Source organism: Gopherus flavomarginatus, chromosome 9 (assembly GCF_025201925.1).
Source record: "Gopherus flavomarginatus isolate rGopFla2 chromosome 9, rGopFla2.mat.asm, whole genome shotgun sequence".
NCBI lineage: Eukaryota > Metazoa > Chordata > Testudines > Testudinidae > Gopherus > Gopherus flavomarginatus.
In genome coordinates, this window is record NC_066625.1 from 8,934,972 (window position 1) to 8,953,597 (window position 18,626).

At 47.7% G+C, this 18,626-nt stretch overlaps 1 protein-coding gene across 1 annotated transcript in view; it reads right to left on the reverse strand.

The window, feature by feature from the left end:
• The window catches only part of LOC127057622 (myosin-16), a 49,126-nt gene that overhangs the window by 13,799 nt on the left and 16,701 nt on the right, over window positions 1-18,626 (reverse strand). Inside the window, exons 18-33 of the mRNA XM_050966546.1 lie at window positions 17,893-18,010; window positions 16,602-16,722; window positions 14,658-14,794; window positions 13,550-13,631; window positions 11,463-11,636; window positions 10,359-10,586; window positions 8,908-9,012; window positions 7,859-7,945; window positions 7,515-7,660; window positions 6,000-6,090; window positions 4,450-4,506; window positions 3,530-3,616; window positions 2,624-2,869; window positions 2,243-2,360; window positions 1,885-2,012; window positions 132-328 (exon numbers count right to left, since the gene is read on the reverse strand). Coding sequence (XP_050822503.1) covers window positions 132-328; window positions 1,885-2,012; window positions 2,243-2,360; window positions 2,624-2,869; window positions 3,530-3,616; window positions 4,450-4,506; window positions 6,000-6,090; window positions 7,515-7,660; window positions 7,859-7,945; window positions 8,908-9,012; window positions 10,359-10,586; window positions 11,463-11,636; window positions 13,550-13,631; window positions 14,658-14,794; window positions 16,602-16,722; window positions 17,893-18,010 — 2,122 coding nt within the window. The remainder of the gene's footprint in view (window positions 1-131; window positions 329-1,884; window positions 2,013-2,242; window positions 2,361-2,623; window positions 2,870-3,529; window positions 3,617-4,449; window positions 4,507-5,999; window positions 6,091-7,514; window positions 7,661-7,858; window positions 7,946-8,907; window positions 9,013-10,358; window positions 10,587-11,462; window positions 11,637-13,549; window positions 13,632-14,657; window positions 14,795-16,601; window positions 16,723-17,892; window positions 18,011-18,626) is intronic.

Genomic DNA, 18,626 nt, shown 5'->3' on the forward strand with positions numbered 1-18,626 from the left:
TCGCTTTCTCTTTAGCTTTTTCAAGTTATGCTCCAAAAACTCACTGCCATTATCTCTGACTTGCTCCACAGCCAACCTGAATACTGGCTACCCCCATCCCCTCTCTGGCGCCTTGAAAGTCAAATGCTCACTTGGTCTCTTCCAGCTCTTCAGTTCTTTGAATGGCATCCGTCTCGTATTTGGTCCTCCATGTCGTGACTTCAGTGTTGAGTTTGGAGACCAGGCGTTGCAGCTCAGCTTTGCCCTCTTGCTCTTCCTCCAGCTGCTCTTTCATCAGGTCCAGATCATGTTTTGTGTTGGCCAGGCTCACGACAGCGGCGCTACGGGACTGGAGATACCAAAACCACCATGAGTTACTTCTCCTTTGGGAGCTTAAAGTAAGGCCAAAACTGTAACAGGCTTTAAAAAATAACTAGATAAATTCCTGGAGGATAAGTCCATCAATGGCTATTAGCCAGGATGGACAGGGAGGCAACCCCATGCTCAGAGTGTCCCTAGCCTCTGTTTGCCTGAAGCTGGCAGTGGACGACGGGGGATGGATCACTTGATGATTGCCTCTGTTCATTCCCTCTGGGGCACCTGGCATTGGCTACTGTCGGCAGACAGGATACTGGGCTAGATGGACCCTTGGTCTGACGCATGATGATTGTTCTTATGTTAATGAAGGCACTGGAGTAACTTCCTGGCCTTTCGGTGCTCAGATGGAACAACTCAGTTCTGAGCCTGTTAGAAACATTTCAATACAATACAAATATATTCACGGTCACTGGGCAGTTTCCACTCTCTGTGCATAGGTGTTACTTCTTTGCTGTGAATGAGTTGCACATGCACTCATATAACTGAGAGCAGAATTTGGCCTTGGACCATTCTCAACGCTTTGGCTTGGTGTTTCACTTGATTTACCATGGAAAGCCCATTCTGTGCTCATTCTAAGCCGAGAAACAGTGTCTGCCATGATTGAGATGTACTGATACACCAGTGGAGCGATGCACCAAGTAAATGGAGCCTGCCTGCAGAATATGCTGAGTGCTTCCAGGGCAGAGGAGGTACTTGAAATATTGCCATAGTTGTCAGTCTAATTTGTTCCAGCTGTAACTCAGCTGGAGTCATCTGCAGTGAGATCCAGTAGTTAGGGCATAGGAGCGGGAGTCAGGAGAGCCGTGTTCTATTCTCAGTTCTTCCACTGACTCAAGTAAGACCTCTGAGGGTTTGTCTACACTGTGATAAAAACACCTGTAGGACAACTGGCCTGGATCAGCTGGCTCAAGCTGACGGGGCTTGGGCTGTGGGGCTATGAAAAAGGTCAGTGGTTCTCAAACTAGGGCCGCCGCTTGTTCAGGGAAAGCCCCTGTGGGCTGGGCTGGTTTGTTCACCTGCTGCGTCTGCAAGTTCAGCCAATCGTGGCTCCCACTGGCCACGGTTTGCCGCTCCAGGCCAATGGGGGTTGCGGGAAGGGCGGCCAGCATATCCGTCGGCCCACGCCGCTTCCTGCAGCCCCCATTAGCCTGGAGCAGTGAACCGCGGCCAGTGGGAGCCGCGATCAGCCAAACCTGCGGACGCGGCATGTAAACAAACTGGCCCGGCCCGCCAGGGGCTTTCCCTGAACAAACGACGGCCCTAGTTTGAGAATCACTGTCCTAGGTCTCATTTCCTTATCTGTAAAATGGGACTAATGGTACCTACAACCAAGATCCATGGATAACAAGTGCTGTTAATTGGTATTATTTGTTACCCCAGGGATGAATTGGACCAGGCTGATTTTCCATGGCTAGAGGTGGGTCATTAACACAATAAAAGGTTTGTTTCTCTGAAGAGAGCAGTGTATAGGATGGCAATTAGTGCAGCTATCCAGCCAGCAGCCCCCTCTTGGGCTATCATCCACACCTTCGATTCTTCATCCAGTTGCCTCTTCAAGTCATCCACCTGAGAGGTGAGGGTAGTCTTCATGCGGGCAATCTGGGTAAGCCTGCTCTGAGATTCCTCATGCTCCCGGCTCAGCTCACTGTTTTCAGCTACAAATAAAGTGCAGAACAAGTGTGAGATGAAATAATTCTGCACTGATGGATTGAAAGAGTTGACAAAGCTGGACTGTCACGGCCTTGCCAGAAAGACTTTGCAGCGCAAGAGATGGCTAGAGGAGATGGGGACAGGATTGCCAGAGCTAGATGGGAGGAAGGGGAAAGAGGAGGCCCAGTGGGGCACAGTATGGGGCAGACATGTCAGAGGAGAGCAGGGAGTTTACCTTGGAGTCTTGTCCTGATGGCGTTAATTTCAGCCTGGTTCTTCTCCATCTCAGCCAGCCTGGAATTAGCCTCAGCCAAGTTGTCTTCCAGCTTGCGGACATGGGCGTCAGCATTCAGCTGTAAATGAACGGTGAGGTCAGTCATACAAAAGCAAAGTCTGACTTGAAGGGCCAAGTTCTGCTCCCGGGCACACCCAGTTTGTCCTGTTAGCTGTCATTCTAATGGAACGACTAGCATGGACCAGGTGAGTGGGATGTGGGCCTGGCGCTCCAAGCTGCTGAATGGCCTCTGCTTCAGCTGACATTGAAGGGGTTCAACACATATGCAGCCCCCCTGGCTTTCCTGCTGGGTTTCAGAGACACTGGCTGTTTGCGCCTTACCTTGGATTTCTGGATGGTCTCTATGGTGGCGCTGAGGTCCTCGATCTCAGCCTTCATGACCTGCTTGTCTTTCTCCAGCTTAGACTTGACCCTCTGGAGGTTCTCCGCATGCTCCGCCATCTCCGCCATGGAGTCTGCGTGCTTCTTGCGCAGAGTCGAGGCTGTGGCTTCGCTTTGCAAGGCTGCCTCCTCCAGCTCACGCCGCAGCTTCAGCAGCTCGGCCTCACGCTTGCGATTCTGATCAATCTGCAGAGGGACAGAGCACAAACCATCCACCAGGATGAGGAGAGCCGCCAATTCGCAGCATGTGCCTCAAGGGCTGTCTTGTTTGAAAGGCTTTTTGATGCCTTTTCTCTTGCTTTGTTTCACCAGCTCCATCCTGGTGTAATTTCATTAATGAGTTTATCGCTGGCTACCAGGAGGAGATCCCCCGGAAGGCAAAGCATCCGGGCTGGAGTTCAAACAGAAACGTTCTTTGGACTTCAGTCCAAATGTTTTCATTGTGGAATTTAATGGAAACGCTGCCCAAGTCATCTGCCACCCCCCCTTCTCCATGCTAGTAAATGAATTCCTCAGAGAATCTAAGGGCTTTATACTGCTACGTATCACCATAGTTTCTGAGTGCTGTCCATGTAAAGTCAATAGCAAAAGTGAAGTTCATGGCAGACTTCCTGGAGTTTCTGACGTGTGTCCCTGTTGGGGTCAAACTCTGCTTGGGGAAGGTTTTGGGGGAGTTGGGGGTTAGTAAAGGTTTGGTGATACAAGGGGGTGTAAAATCTTGCCTTCTCACTAGCTCAGTGCAGATTCTGAAAATGCTCCTGGAGATATTCCTAACTCACTAATGTTTTGCTTTCTTCAAGGAGGGGGACCAAAGAGTCAGATGCCCTTCTCTGGTCAGTTCCTAACCTGGGCAGTAGTGGCACCTCCAGCCTCTTCCAATCTGTCGCTGAGATCCTCAAGGTCACGGGAGAGGTCGCTGCGCTGTTTCTCCACCTGGTGGGAGGGAAGGCAAGAAATTCTTACTCGCTGACAAAGCTAAATTCTCCTGTGGCCTTTTTTAAAAAGCATGACTATGTCAGAAACCACGGTGAGAGTCAGGCACGGTTTGAGCTCAGGAGTGGGACCCAGAAATTCCTGAACTCTAATCATTGGTGCCTGCTGTGTCTATAGGCAAGTCCCTCCATGCCTCAGTTTCCCCATCTGTGCAATGGGACTCGTAATACTTATCTGCCTCGTAGCTTGTTGGAGAATTCAGAAGTTATCATTTGTACAGCACACTGGAATGGAAAAGTTATGTGTTCATGCTGTCCATTCATAGCCACAGTTTGTGTGTAGGGCATGCTTTACAGTATATCCTTTTGGAGTGTGAATTATCTACAGCCTTTTCTGCTATCACTAGATCTGATAATATAGTTATGAGTCAGATCTCTACAATTGGCTTAGGGAATAGCATATATAAGGATTGTTATATGAGATACATACATAGTTACATATCTGTAAAGAGCAAAAGGAAAGATTTTTTTTATTAAAGCCAGGATGGGATCCACCCTGTTCTACCACAGATTTCCCCTCAAACTGGTCAGCCCCTGAACTGCAAAGCTCCTGTTTGCAGTGGGCAGATAGTTCACTCTTCATGGCCCATTCAGTCTACGCAGATTTCAAACCAGAGGGCTGCTGCATACTGGTAGGTCCTTGTGGTGTGAGTACCTGCCCACTGATAGCTGGACAGAAAGCAAAGTAGAGTTTAAGACTGGTCTTGACACCACTGCTGATTTTATCAGGGACTGGCACCATACAGTCTTCTCTCTTTGGAAGGATATTTTTACCTTAGCTCGCATAGCCCGTTCAGCTTCCAGTTCCTCCTCCAGCTCCTCAATACGGGCCTGTAAGACACACACAAGTATATCAAGTGATCAGACAAGCAACAGTGAACTGTCCAGTGTTTATATCTGGGTAGCTGAGGGAATAAGAAAGAACCTGCATGAAGACATCTGTACATTCTAACCTCTGTACTCCGTGCTCAGTCAGAACACCTGTCAACCTCTGAGGGAGTTTTTCCTGGGAAGGGCCTGTGGAATTTGGCTAAACTGTAAAAGACCGACATGCAAGACCTGTTGTCACCAGGCATTTCTTCTTGTTCCTGAGGAGTGTCACATCTCGTGTGGGTGGGTCCTTGGAAAGATGACCAATTTACATGGGGAAACTTGTTAGTAGAGTTGGGCAGAAAATAGGCATTTTTTCCATGATGAATTTTGACTTTTCAGTGAAGTATTGAAAACTGAACTATTCCAGCCGAAACCAGAAATATTGCAAGGCCTTGTGGGAATTGTAGTTTGGGGCCTTATGGGCTGGGGTCTCTGGCTGAGCTTCATCTTCCATTCTTCGCAACTTTATCCCCTCTTGGTCAGGAGAAAGGAAACTTCAGAGAAGTCCCCGTGCTTAGTTTCGATGCCACGTTTTTGACCAGCCATACTTGTGCAGTAGATATAAATAGACCAAGAGGTGCCTGCACTTAAATCACCTTCCTTCTTGCTGCATCATTGTGACAGGACATCTGTGATGAGTTTTAAGTTCAAAGCGGAGGCTGCAGTTTTCCAGCCATAAAAGGAAACAGGGTCTAGTGCAAGTAGCCGGAACAAAAGACGGGGCGGAGCTCAGAGCTGACTGAGCCACTGACTCATTGTGAGTTGAAGGGCAGGGGACTACACATCCTGGGGCTTCAGACAGGGCAGCTGGGGGAAAAAAAAACCAAAATTTCCCTGAAAAAAAACCACGCAGGTGCTGCCTCTGAACTGAGCTTTGTATTTACCTGGAAGAGGAAGAGGCTACCTGACTATTGTGTGACTTACTGGAAGAGAAGAATATTGAGGTCCTAATAAACAATGGGGCCTTGTCTCCATTTTGACAGGATAGTTTAAAAGAGCTGGATTGCTGTGTTGCACTGGATTTCTTAGAACAGTTTCCGTAGAAGAAAAGGAAGTTGGCATTTGTACTTGTCGTGTAGAGAATAGGTAATAGATCCCACCCCACCAGGGGATAGATGGTGATCGCCTTTAGACTGGTTTCAACCTGGAGTAGCTTCATTGACTTCAGCAGAGTTACACCAGTTTACACTGACAGGCCAGAGCGGAGAATCTGGCCCTAGTCACAAAGGTTTGGTGTTATTGGAGCTTTGGCTTGAGGAGTTTTTCAGTGGGGTCCATGTCCTTTGTCACGAATGACATGGGTCCCTAACGGCCAATCCAGCTCCCTAGCACGCCAGTGGATTGACTTCTCATGTGAGTTTGGACAGTCCCTTTGATACTAGCAAAGGAAAACCAGAGAGAGTCTTGAAATAGGACGTAAAGGGCAAGAGAATAGCCAAAGCATTCCTCACCTGGTGTTCTTTCAGTTTCCTCTGCAGCGTGGAATTCAGAGACTGTTCATCTTCCACCTTAGAATTGATTGAATTGATTTCCATGTCTCGCCTGCAAGAAAAGGCACAAGAGACCCCTTCAGGTGGGAGGGGGTGTCACATGGGTAAGAAATCCAGCAGGAACCCTTGACTCTAGGCCGGGGTGGCCAACCTGAGGCTGAGAAGGAGCCAGAATTTACCAATGTACACTGCCAAAGAGCCGCAGTAATACATAAGCAGATCCCCACATCAGCTCCCCCCACCCACCGCTCCCAGCGTCTCCCACCCGCCGGCAGCCCTGCCGATCAGCGCCTCCCCAACCCTTCCCGCACCTCCCGATCAGCTGTTTCCTGGGATGCAGGAGGCTCTGGCAGGGAGGGGGAGGAGCGAGGGCATGGCAGGCTCAGGCGAGGGGGCGGGAAGGGGTGGAATGGGGGCAGGGCCTGTGGCAGAGCCAGGGGTTGAGCAGTGAGCACCCCCCAGCACATTGGAAAGTTGGCACCTGTAGCTCCAGCCCCAGAGTCGGTGCCTGTACAAGGAGCCACATATTAACTTCTGAAGAGCCGCAGGTGGCTCCAGATCCACAGTTGGCCAGCCCTGAGCTAGGCTATACAGGAGTGAGGGCTAAGTAGGCAATTCATAGCTAATTGCCTCTTTAGCATGATGAGCTTTAGTACTTGAGCTAATTTCTCCTTAGTCATGTCCATTCCCTGCCCCCTTTTTACTCTGTACCCTTGATGGGAAAGGCATGACCACCCAGGGGAGCTGATACATTCACTCAGTGTGGAGGAGCGATATTAGTGCTTAACCTTACTTGTGTCTGCACGTAGCTTCCCTTGCACGGGAGCACAAGAGTCTTGCACTTCCTGCTGAGCTCCCTGCTAGGACTGGCATTATCACGCTTTGCACCTACTAATTAATAGCTGTATTCATTTGCTTAGCTACTTAGCTATTTAACTAACAATAGCAGTGGTTTTGATAATATGTAATTGAGAATTTACATCCTTAAAGTTAATTTTGAGGGGGAGAAATGCTGGCAGACCTATCACTAGAGTAGTCAGTGGTGACACTATAATAATGATCTAATTAGCGATAATACTTTGCATTTCTAGAACAGCTTTTATCTAAGGATCACAGAGCCTTGTAGAAATAAGGATCAGTTAACACAACACCCATTGAGGTAGGTATGATTATACTCATTTTATAAGAGGGAACTGGAGAGGCTGACTTACCAAAGATCACAGTGAGTTGGAGAAAGATTCAAGAATAAGATCCAGGAGTCCTGACTCCTAGTCTTCTGCTCTAACCATTAGATAGCACTTCCTCTTGGCCTTAGGTTAGTAATGGATTTCTCGGATGCCAAGAGGAACTCTTACTAGTGATTTTCTAATGAAGTGGCCTTCTGCTATAATTAATGCCATCAGATCCCTGGTGCTGCCCTGTTTTGACTGCGGAGTATCCGCCACACAATGAGATTCCATATGGACTGACACTTACTTCTTAACAACCTCCTCCAAGTCCAGTTTGGCTCGCTCCATCTCATTGAGGTTTTCAATGGTCATTTTCAGGTCACCCTCAGCCTTCCGTCGTGCTTTCTCCACCTCAGCACGGATCTTCTTTTCCTGTTCCCAGTTGTCCTCCAGCTAATCAGAGATAAAAAGGGAGAGGAGAATCAATGGTCACAAGAATTTGAAAAAGCTGGCTGGGTAGAGACAAGCACTCTGTCATGATAACACCCGGGCAGTAGATGTTCATCAGAGGCACCCAATGTATCGATCTTTAAAAACAAGCCCTCACACAGTGATGAATGAAATTACAATCTCAGACCAACCAGTCCTCACCTCATGTAGCTGAGTGGTAAGTTTGCTGTTGTTCTTGGTCAGATGGTTCACTTTGTCCTCCTCAGCTTGCAGGTCATCTAGAGTTTTCTAGAAAGAGAGAGACAGAGAAAAGGGCAATCATCGGTGTACTGTATTGGCTGGAAGACTAGTACCCCTGTCCTGACAATAAGAAAACACCATCCAAAATCCCAGTTACTCTCAGTAAAGGCTCCTTAGGTTAACAGGTTTATTAATGATTTATTTAATTTCCTGGTGTCTTAAAGGTCGAAGATGATACTAATAATCCTGGGATACAGCTGCAGTCCTCCTTATTCAGGCCAAACACCCACTAACATTGATGGGAGCTGTGTGTAAATTGTCAGCAAGCCCTGCAGGATCTGGCCCAATGATAACATGTATCATTGCAAAAGAACCACCCTCATTTGCTCTTGGCTAACCCACACACCATCTTTTGCACCCAGGAAAAGCCAGTCTCTTCCTAGCTCAGCAGAGATGTGAGAATAGACAACGGCAGTGAGCTCACATGTTACAAAGATGTCGTTACGTGTGGAAAACAGCCTGCCGAACGTTTACTAATTCAGTAATATTAGTAGCACTGTAGTTAATTATCATGACGTTTTTGTATGCTACGCTGTGGAAACGGATGTGCCTTAATTAGGTCAGCCCGCTGAGCCGAATGTGACTGTGGGGGTGGGTTTTGACTGGCTGTGGGCTCGGCATTGTATGTAAGAAAAACAGTCCTTGGCCAGAGGAGCTAGCAAACAACATGTACAAACATTAGGTGTGTTTTGCATTTGTTCACACAAAATTCAGCAGTTCACAATAGACCTCAGCCATTAGTGCAAAGGAGCAAGATTTTTCTCTTCTGCAATGTGTAATTCGTAGGAGACACAAATCCCCAGCATGACTGAGACCTGGGATCCTTTCCCATTTGTGCAGCAATTTAATCTCTCGATAGCCTGAGTAGGACACCATTTCTCCTTTACCAGAGCGCAGCCCTAAGGACACTATTAGGGTGCAATAAAGAAAATGGAGCAGATTTTTTCTACTTGGTGCAGCTCCTCCAACGCCCTCTTCTCCTTCTGGAGTTTAGCGATTGTGTCGTCCCGGACGGAGAGATCCGAAGTCAGGGTTCGCACTCGGTGGTCTAGTGCCTGGAGACAGGGAAGATAACATAGTCAAGATCACAACCAGCCATGTCAACTTTTAGCGTCCCTCAAGTCAACTAACTTGTAGTTCTTTAGCTCTGGGAAGGCCAAAACCTGGACATCTGCTACTGAATTCTCATACACACCCAGTGTCTGGAAGTTGAAGATCAAGGACCCTGTCCTGCTTTCTGTGTAACTAACACTGATTTCAGGGGAAGCAGCAGGGTGCCACAAGCATCTGCTGACTGTGACCCAGGGACTGTATCACACTGACACAAAAAGGCTATAACATCATGGATTTAAACCTTCGGTGACTGTTCCAAAAAGTAATGGTTGATAGGGAACAGAGGGAGTATCCCCCAAACGTAGAAAAAGGCAACTGGAAGGGATTCATGGGGGCACATTTTATAAGCAAAGACCCAGTAACTTTGCAGTGCAAGGAAGGTGGTAATTAACACAGGATGTGGAAGGGCTCTGAAGGCCGCTGTAGAGAGAAGGACAGGAGGACTTGTGGCACCCTAGAGACTAACAAATTTATTTGAGCATAAGCTTCTGTGGGCTACAGCCCACTTCATCGGATGCATAGAATGGAACATAATATGTGTATATATATCTCCTTACTATATGTTCCATTCTATGCATCCGATGAAGTGGGCTGTAGCCCACAAAAGCTTATGCTCAAATAAATTTGTTAGTCTCTAAGGTGCCACAAGTACTCCTGTTCTTTTTGTGGATACAGACTAACACAGCTGCTACTCTGAAATCTGTAGAGAGAGAGAGATTCATGGAAGTTACAGGGAAATTACTCTTCCTAATACAGGACAATAAGAAAAGTTGTAGATTCAGGTTCATCCCAGCTCAAGATGGAACGAATAACAGATTTTTAGAGACTATGGAATATTGAATACTGGAGAGGGAACAGCTGACAGCTTCCGAGCTAGCTTCTCAAAGGGCATTCAGACTGAGTGAGCTTTGCTGGTTGGTTCCCTGCTCTTGGCAGTGGTTATTTCCCTAAAGGGCAAGGAAGAGAGAGTTAGGGTATGTCTACATTACCCGCTGGATCGACGGGTAGCGATCGATTTATCGGGAATCAATATATCATGTCTCGTCTAGACACGATATATTGATCCCCAAACATGCTCCCCGAACAGAACTCCAGCAGGGTTAGCGGCGGTAGCGCAGTGGATGGGGGGAGCCGTAGCCGTCGATCCCGCGCCATGAGGATGGGAGGTAAGTCAGAATAAGATACGTCAACTTCAGCTACACTATTCCCGTAGCTGAAGTTGCATATCTTACATCGACCCCCACCCCCAGTGTAGACCAGGCCTTAGAACACCAACGATGCTTCGTACCTGCTTCTCTTTCTCGGTCTTGGCCAAGGTGGTTTCCAACCCCTCTAGGTCGCGCTTCAGGTCATTGAGCTCCCCTTCTAGCTTGCGCTTGTGGGCACTCAGGGAAGCGGCTGTGCCCTCTTCTTCTTCCAGGCGCTCCTTTATCTCTGAGATCTGGCTCTCCATGTCAATTTTAGATTTCATCAGCTGGGTAAGCCGCTCTTCAGCATCTGCCAAGTTCTCTTGTTCCTAATGGTGGGAGGGAAACACAACCTTTATCATTTTAGATGCTACTGTATCCCTGGTCTCTTGTGGCAGCAAACATCCATTACACTGGTCAGAGCCACTCCACTGAAGCACCGGCGGCTATGCTAGAATGTTAAAGGTGCATTGACTCCAGCTGGAGTTATGGTTGCACAGCATCTCTGAAAATCAGGCCTTCGGTGTTTCAAGTTACATAAGAACAGCCCTACTGGGTCAAACCAAAAGTCCATCTAGCCCAGTATCCTGTCTTCCAACAGTGACCAGTGCCAGGTGCTTCAGAGGGAATGAACAGAACAAATAATCAAGTGATCAATCCCATGTCGCCCATTTCCAGCTTCTGGCAAATAGAGGCTAGGGACACCATCCCTGCCCATCCTGGCTAATAGCTATTGATGGACCTATCCTCCATGAATTCATCTAGTTCGTTTTTTAACTCTGTTATAGTCTTGGTCTTCACAACATCCTCTGGCAAAGAGTTCCACAGGTTGACTGTGCAACAACCAGAAATGGAAGAACCCAAATTAGAGAGCGGTTTTGAAAATTTTTCCCCCAAGTAATTTGCTTAAGGCCACACAGAATCAGTGGCTGAGGCAGGAAGAGAATCCAGGATTCCTGACTCCCATTGCCTTGCTCTAACCACTAGCCCATTCTGCCTCCTGCTGTTTTTAGAAGAGTTGGATTTTTCTTTGACCTGCTGTGGTTCTCTGGGACTCTCACTTTCCATCTACCACTGGTCTCTACTTGTTCCAGATTCTTGAAACAAGCCCTTTTATGAATCATTTGGAAAAGCTATAGCCAGTGCCCTCTTATGGGCCCAAGGAGGAGACATAACCGGTAACCATCCTTTTTTTTATAACTCACAGCCTGCAGCTGGATGGTAAGATCATTCTTCTCTTGGCTGAGGGTGGCCATATTTTCCTCTAGCTGTTTGACACGATCAAGTAGGTCCTGAGTCTTCGACAAAGCATTCCTCAGCTCCTCTTCCTTCGCCTTTATCTCATCCTCCTGTCGGGCCACATGCAGCAGAGGCTTCACCTGTAAGAAGCAGTTCAGCCAGTGAGATTCACAAATGGATCTTCTCTGTAGCAACTTCCCCCCAGAATGCACCCGAGCTGATCTCTTTATTGCCATATTGAAGTATTGCCTGGGCCTGGTGTCTTCTGAAATGACTAAGTCGGTGCGGAGTGCTTCATCACTACAGTGTGAGTTAACTTCCAGGAAAGGCATCATAATAAACTACTTACCCTAACAATTCTGGGCCCCAGCAGAGAACTCAGGATAGTTTGTCAGATTCTGAGTGCCATTTACATCATCAGAGCTACTGCAGGTTCACACCAGTGTAACTGAGATCAAAATCTGATGTAATGTCTTTTGGAGGCTCTTTGGCCCAGATCCTCAAAAATATTTATTTCAACGGGAGAGTAAGATGCCTAAGTACCTTTGAGGCTCTGGGTCTTTGCTCCTGAGGTGCTGAATTTCTGGTAATTTGAGGACATTGAACCCACATTTTTAACATTTTGGCCTCTACACACATGCAAAAGGCCGATATTTACATTTGCGCACATACAAAATGGGGGTGGAATAATGAATATTTCAGGTTTGCAACTTCAATTTTGCATGTGCAGATAGGGTGACCAGACAGCAAATGTAAAAAATCAGGACGGAGTGGGGCGTAATAGGAGCCTATATAAGAAAAAGACCCCAAAATCGGGACTGTCCCTATAAAATCAGGACATCTGGTCACCCTATGTGCAGATGTGGGAGGCTGTGCTCCCAATGGGCACACAGGTACATTTATCAGATGCTGTTTAGGTTCCTGTTAAATTTGGCCTTAAATTGGTGTATGGGTCCATTAGCATCTATTATGCAAGAATACCTTGGCCAATGCTCCTTTCCATCCCCTGCCACCAAAAAAAAAAATCTTAATGGGCCTAGGAGATGAGAGAAGAAGCCACTGCTGTGGAATGGGGCTCATCTGTCCTATGTAGGCCACGTCTTTCTGAGCTGGTGGGGAAATGGACCAAGAAACTTTGTTCTAGGTTAGGGGTCGGCAACTTTTCAGAAGTGCTGTGCCGAGTCTTCATTTAGTCACTCTAATTTAAGGTTTCACGTGCCAGTAATACATTTTAACCTTTTTAGAAGGTCTCTTTCTAGAAGTCTATAATATATAACTAAACTATAGTTGTACGTAAAGTAAATAAGGTTTTTAAAATGTTCAAAAAGCTTCATTTAAAATTAAATTAAAATGCAGAGCCCCCTGGACCGGTGGCCAGAACCCAGGCAGTGTGAGTGAGTGCCACTGAAAATCAGCTTGTGTGCCGCCTTCAGCACACGTGCCATAGGTTGTCTACCTCTGTTCTAGGTTTTAATTAATAGCCTGAGTCCATCCCCAGTGTTCAGGACTATAACACCTAGCTGCTTAAGGCAGAGTTGAACTTTATTTTTTTGGAGGAGGGTGATCCAGGGCTTGAATTTCCTGAAGAATCTAATTACCATTTCATGGAGGTGGCAGATTCAGATTTCAAAGTGTCATAGAATATCAGGGTTGGAAGGGACCTCAGGAGGTCGTCTAGTCCAACCCCCTGCTCAAAGCAGGACCAATCCCGAGACAGGTTTTTGCCCCAGATCCCTAAGTGGATTTAGTAGGCCAATGCTCAGACCACTGAGCTATCCCTCCACCATTTCCAGACTGCTCTGGCATCGACTTGGAAGGAAATAATTCATGCCACTTGCCCTGTTAATAATTAGCAAGAAAGTCACTGGCACCCAAAGTGTATTTACTTGTCACTGAATAACTGGGCAAGGCAATTCTTTTTTTCCTACCCTTTATCTTCAAAATCCAAGCACCCCACCCACTGCCAGCACTTGCAGCTGCTTTTATTTCAGTCTGTGTATGATGGGCACAGTGGTGTGTGCGGGGGGTTGTTTGTGGGGAGCATGGTTCTCACCTTGTTATACAATTTCCACCAGCCCCAGAAGCGCAGCTGCAGAAATTTGCGAACATTCCTCTGAATCGCCATCAGGCCTAGCCTGTAATGAAACAGAACAGGTTGTGTGGCTTAGAAACAGTCCCCAGTTTCCTGGCAATGTGGACTGGGTAGTTGAGACATCAAGACATTGTCCTGGTATGCAGCAAGTTTCTTTATCAGCTCATTATAGTAGTTTTCAGTTCATTCTTAAATGCTGACCTCACATTTCTCCATTGGCTAGAGGAGTTTTTTTCTCTTCACTGAATATGATTGTTTCCTAAAGCAGATATTATTTTCAAAGGTTCGTTGTGCAGTGTGTGTATTGTACTGGGTGGGTATCACTGTGGCAGTGTGATAGAATCCCACCAGGAAACTGGAGCCAGTAACAGAGGCTGTGTAATGCTGGTGCATTGGCTGAGTGGGGTAGGAATGGATGGAGCAGTATTCTCCCAGTCCCAGGTGCAAGAAAGTTCAGCGGCAGTGTGCTGAGGTAGGAAAAGGGTGGCAGGGTTGTACTGGAATAGAAGGAATGCTGCCACTGAAGTAGAACATGGGTGTTTCATGCATGGGAGGAAACAAATATGGTGCATCAGCTGGAAAAGATTCTAACTGGCAGTATCTGCCTCCCTCCCCAACACGCCTCCGCCTTGCAGCCATCAATGTCCCCTAGTGGCAGCAGAAACAATACAGTTCTACTGCACGGGTTGGGACCATGATGTTAAGGGCCCACTCTGATCTACACCAACTGTGCACCATGAAGCTATGTTCCAAAGGGTTCACTGCACCACAATGCACAATCAGGTTCCTGAACAGAGGCAGGGCTTGTGAATCCATCCACAAGTAGATTAGATGCATGGGAGGTCGTGGAGCTATTGTAGCTGTGGCCTGAAGGGGAGGATTCTTTATCCCCGTGATTCCCATGTAGATCCACAGTGCATAACCCCGTGACTTTGGTTGCATGCCAGGACCAAGGGTTGACTTCCAAGATTCATTTCATGGTGCCTAGTAGAGAATGAAGTATGTTAGCAATTGGTTTCTAGCGCTCTCTCAGATGCATGAAGTGGTGTCTCATATTTCAAAGGGATACCTTCTTTCCAGCATCTTTTTGAACTCAATCCTCATCAGGAAGCCACGCGCACGGCACTGCAACATGGTCATGATCTTTGCCAGACGCTCATCGCGCATGTCTTCCAGTTTGGCCAGGACTCCGGCACGGAAGAACACCTTGAAGAGCAAGAGGAGACTCTTAGAACTTGGCTTCCAGGTCGTGCACCAGAACTTCTGCCCCCGTCTCTAGGCTTATTCATGTATCTGGGCTTATTCAGGGCTGTTAGTCCCCTTTTAGTTTCCTTCTGTGGGTTTCTGCCTTTGTTGCCCTGTCTGACTTTCCACCTACATTTACTATCACTGTAGGCCACTGGTCCCCAAACTGGGGCACATGCCCCCTAAGGGGGCATGGAGGAACATTTGGGGGGGCTGCGGATGGGCTCAGGCCAGCCCCCACGGGGCAGGGTGGGAGCACCACCCAGCCCTGTCCCCAGCTCCACGGCAGCCCTGCACCTATCCTCAGCCACTGGCTCCTGGCCCCACAACCAGCCATGCCTCCACTCCTGGATGTGGCCCCAACTGCAGTTCCAGTCCCAATCGCGGCCCCACTCTGAGCCACAGCTCTGTTCCTGGCTGCAGCCCCCGGCTCTGACCATGGACCCCGGCTGACCAGCTGCAGCACTGGTCCCATTCCTGACCGTGGCCCATGACTGCAGCCCCCACTCCCAGCCCAGGCTCCCACCCATGGCTCCCGGGGGGCATGGATGAGCTGAGGGGGGTGCGGGCAATAAAGTTAGGGGGCCACTGCTGTAAGTACACAGAATTATATATTAATAAAATATTGAAGCTGGGCTTTTTATAAGCAAGGACCTGGGAGTCAAGACTCCTGGGTTCTATTTCCGGCTCTAGCACTGACTTGCTGTGTGGCCTAGGTGAGGTCACTTACCCTCTCTCTGCCTGTGTTCTTTTAGCAGTAAAACGGGGATAACAATGACACTGGAAGATTTAATTAACTGACACTTGGAAATCGAAGGATGAAATGTGCTAGAGAAGCAGTAAGTGGAGTGGGAGTATTATACAAGTTAGAAAATTCCATTGTAAGTTCCTGGAAAAAGCTGAACTTTTTCCGCCTCTGCATATATATCACAATTGTCTATTTCATTATATGATCACACAAAATATACATGCAGAGATATTCATTTCTGACACGCTCCACTAAGATTATAGGGGCAAAAAACAAGGTCGACTCATTTTTTTTTACTGAAGACTGAAGTTGGGCAAAATTTTTAGTGGAATTTTTACTTGACTAAGGCCTGGTCTACATTACAACGTTAGGTCACGTTCTGCATGATGTAATTAAGACAACAGAAACCCAAGTGTAGACACTTCTAGGTCAGCAAAAGAATTCTAGCTACTGCCTCTAGGGGAAGTGGATTTACTACAGTGATGGAAGAACCCCTTCTGGCACTGTAGTGTCTATAGGATGATCAGATAGCAAATGTGAAAAATCGGGATGAGGGGGAGGGGTAATAGGAGACTACATAAGAAAAAGACTGAAAAATCGGGACTGTCCCTATAAAATTGGGACATCTGGTCACCCTAGGTCTCTGTAGCTGTGCCTCTGTAGTGTTTCTAGTGTAGACATACACTAAGGAGCGAGTGAAAAGCGAAAAGACCTGAAAATTTAGCCCATCTTTAAAAGTGTGCCTCCTTCACGTTGTATTGCTCTGTATTTGAGAAGGAACATGTCCCATTGCTCTGGGCCATGAGTTCACGTAATGGAAGGCAATGAAAGGCAGAGCCTAAGGTTGCTGTAGGAACTTTTAACTCCGAGGCCTGGTTGACACACAGAAGTCCCAGTGCATGAATAAAAATCAGTTTTGACATCAACATAAACTGGTGCCATTCCCTGTGTGGATACACTTAAATTGAATGACAGTGGTCTGGGATTCATTTAGCTCAATCTGACAGGAAAAACCAGTACCTTGGTGTGCCCAATTTTGTAATCATTTTCCCCCAACTCAAGAGAGCCAAGCAGCAATTCTGATGCTTTCTTATTGTCCACAAATCCCTGAGGGATTACAGTGGGGTTCAAGACTTGATATCTGGAATGAGAAAGAAGTGTAGTGATGTAAGAGCCACTGTTAGAACCAGTGTAGAAGACCTAGGCAGGGCTGCCCTTAGGATTTATGGGGCCCTACGCAGTAGCGTATTATTGAACTGGTGCCTCTATGCCCGACTTGCTCTTAGTAACACAAACGTAAGCTGACCGGATTGGAAAACTTGCCACGTGCACATTATTAAAAACAGTTTAAACAAATTAAACATCCTATAATGCTGCGGGACTATACTTGCGCTAAAGTAGTAATGCCATAGAAAAAATTCTGATTTATTGACAGGATGATGTGGAGAGTCACAGTTCCCCTCAGAGACCAGACCCTCGTACGCTCTCCCTCATGCAGAATGCGCCGCCCCAGCGTGTTTGGCTCTGTGAATACGGCCCCTGCCTTCTGCCTACCAAGGAGACTGCAGTGCGTGCTGGAGCTGACCCACTCTTGCCTGCTATCCCAATCACAGGTGTGGACTCTGTGGGTGTGTCCTCCAGGACTGGAGCATCCATGGGGAAAATTTACTGGGTGCAAAGCACCCACCAGCACCAAGCTCCTCCCCTTTGCCCCCCTCCCTCCATGCCTCTTGCATGCTGGCGGCCCTGCACTTACTAACTCCTCCCCCTCCCTCCCAGTGCTTCCAGAGCACCACGAAGAGCTGATTTGCAGTGCTCAAGCTCTGAGAGGAGGAGGACGAGCAGGGACGGGTGTGCTTTGAGGAGGAGGTGGGGAAGGGGTGGGGGTGGAGCAGTGGTGGGAAGAGACCGGGTGGGAGTTTGGGGGCAGGGCCTGGAGCGGGGGCAGGGGGGTCAAGCACCTCCTGACAAGATGAGTAGTCAGCACCTATGGTCCCAATGGTGCCCCAAATTTTCGGGTGCCCTACACAGCTGCATATGCCTAAGGATGGCCCTGGAGCTAGGCAAGGGTTAATGTCTACTTCCATCGCAGGCTCTTCTAGCAAAGGTCTCAAGAGGGCAGGGGTGCCAGCTGTGCGGTGTTTATAACAATCCCTGGTTCTCGTCTTTGCTTAATAAGAGTTCCTGGAGGAGCGGACGTAGGAGGGTTAGCAGTGGCGCTACTCCACCTCCCGATTGTCCAAGGAGGTTACCATATAGGATGTTGTATGTGTCCATCCTCCCAAACGGGCTGAAAAATATAAACATTCACCTCTGCTTGAACTCGGGGTACTGCAGTCTGTTAGGAAAGCCCTTCCTGCAAATACGGATGCCTTCCAGCACTCCATTACAGGCCAACTGGTGCAAGATCAAGTGGGCATCAGCCACCCCTACGAAAACCAGAGAACAGGTCAGCACTTCACTTTACTGAGCCAGAGCCAAGGGAACAAAACAATTGGAGCTTCTGGCGCAGTTTGCCCTCCGTGACACAAAGATGTAAAGGGAGAGGTTCGCAGTCAACACTGTGGGTAGAACTGAAATGGAGGAGAATGGACTGTATTAAGGGCGCCCTTCACTTTGCTGTGTTGGGTACAAGAAAAACAGAAATGTTCTACACCAGAAGGCCTGTTCGTGGACATTTTCACTTCAACCCTGCCCAATCAGTCTTCTTGCAATTACTGTGCAGCTGAGATTCCACCAACCCCTATGGAAATCCAGGAGGTGAAGTATCTGGCACATTTATCAGCCCAACAGCGTATTCATGGGTAGACAAGGAACTAGAGGGAGATATCAAGAGTAACCACCCTTTACCAGAATTCCATGTGCTACCTTGTGCTTTCTATTCCTGTCCTTGCTAGTTTACTGCGTGTCAAAGCAGTTTGGTGATCCTGTATTTCCCTGTTCAGTGGACATCCACAGAGGAATGAACTGCTCATTAGCCATCCTGTCTTCAAACCTCTCTACTGGAGTCTTGTCCTATACTAATATTACCTTTAAGCGACATGG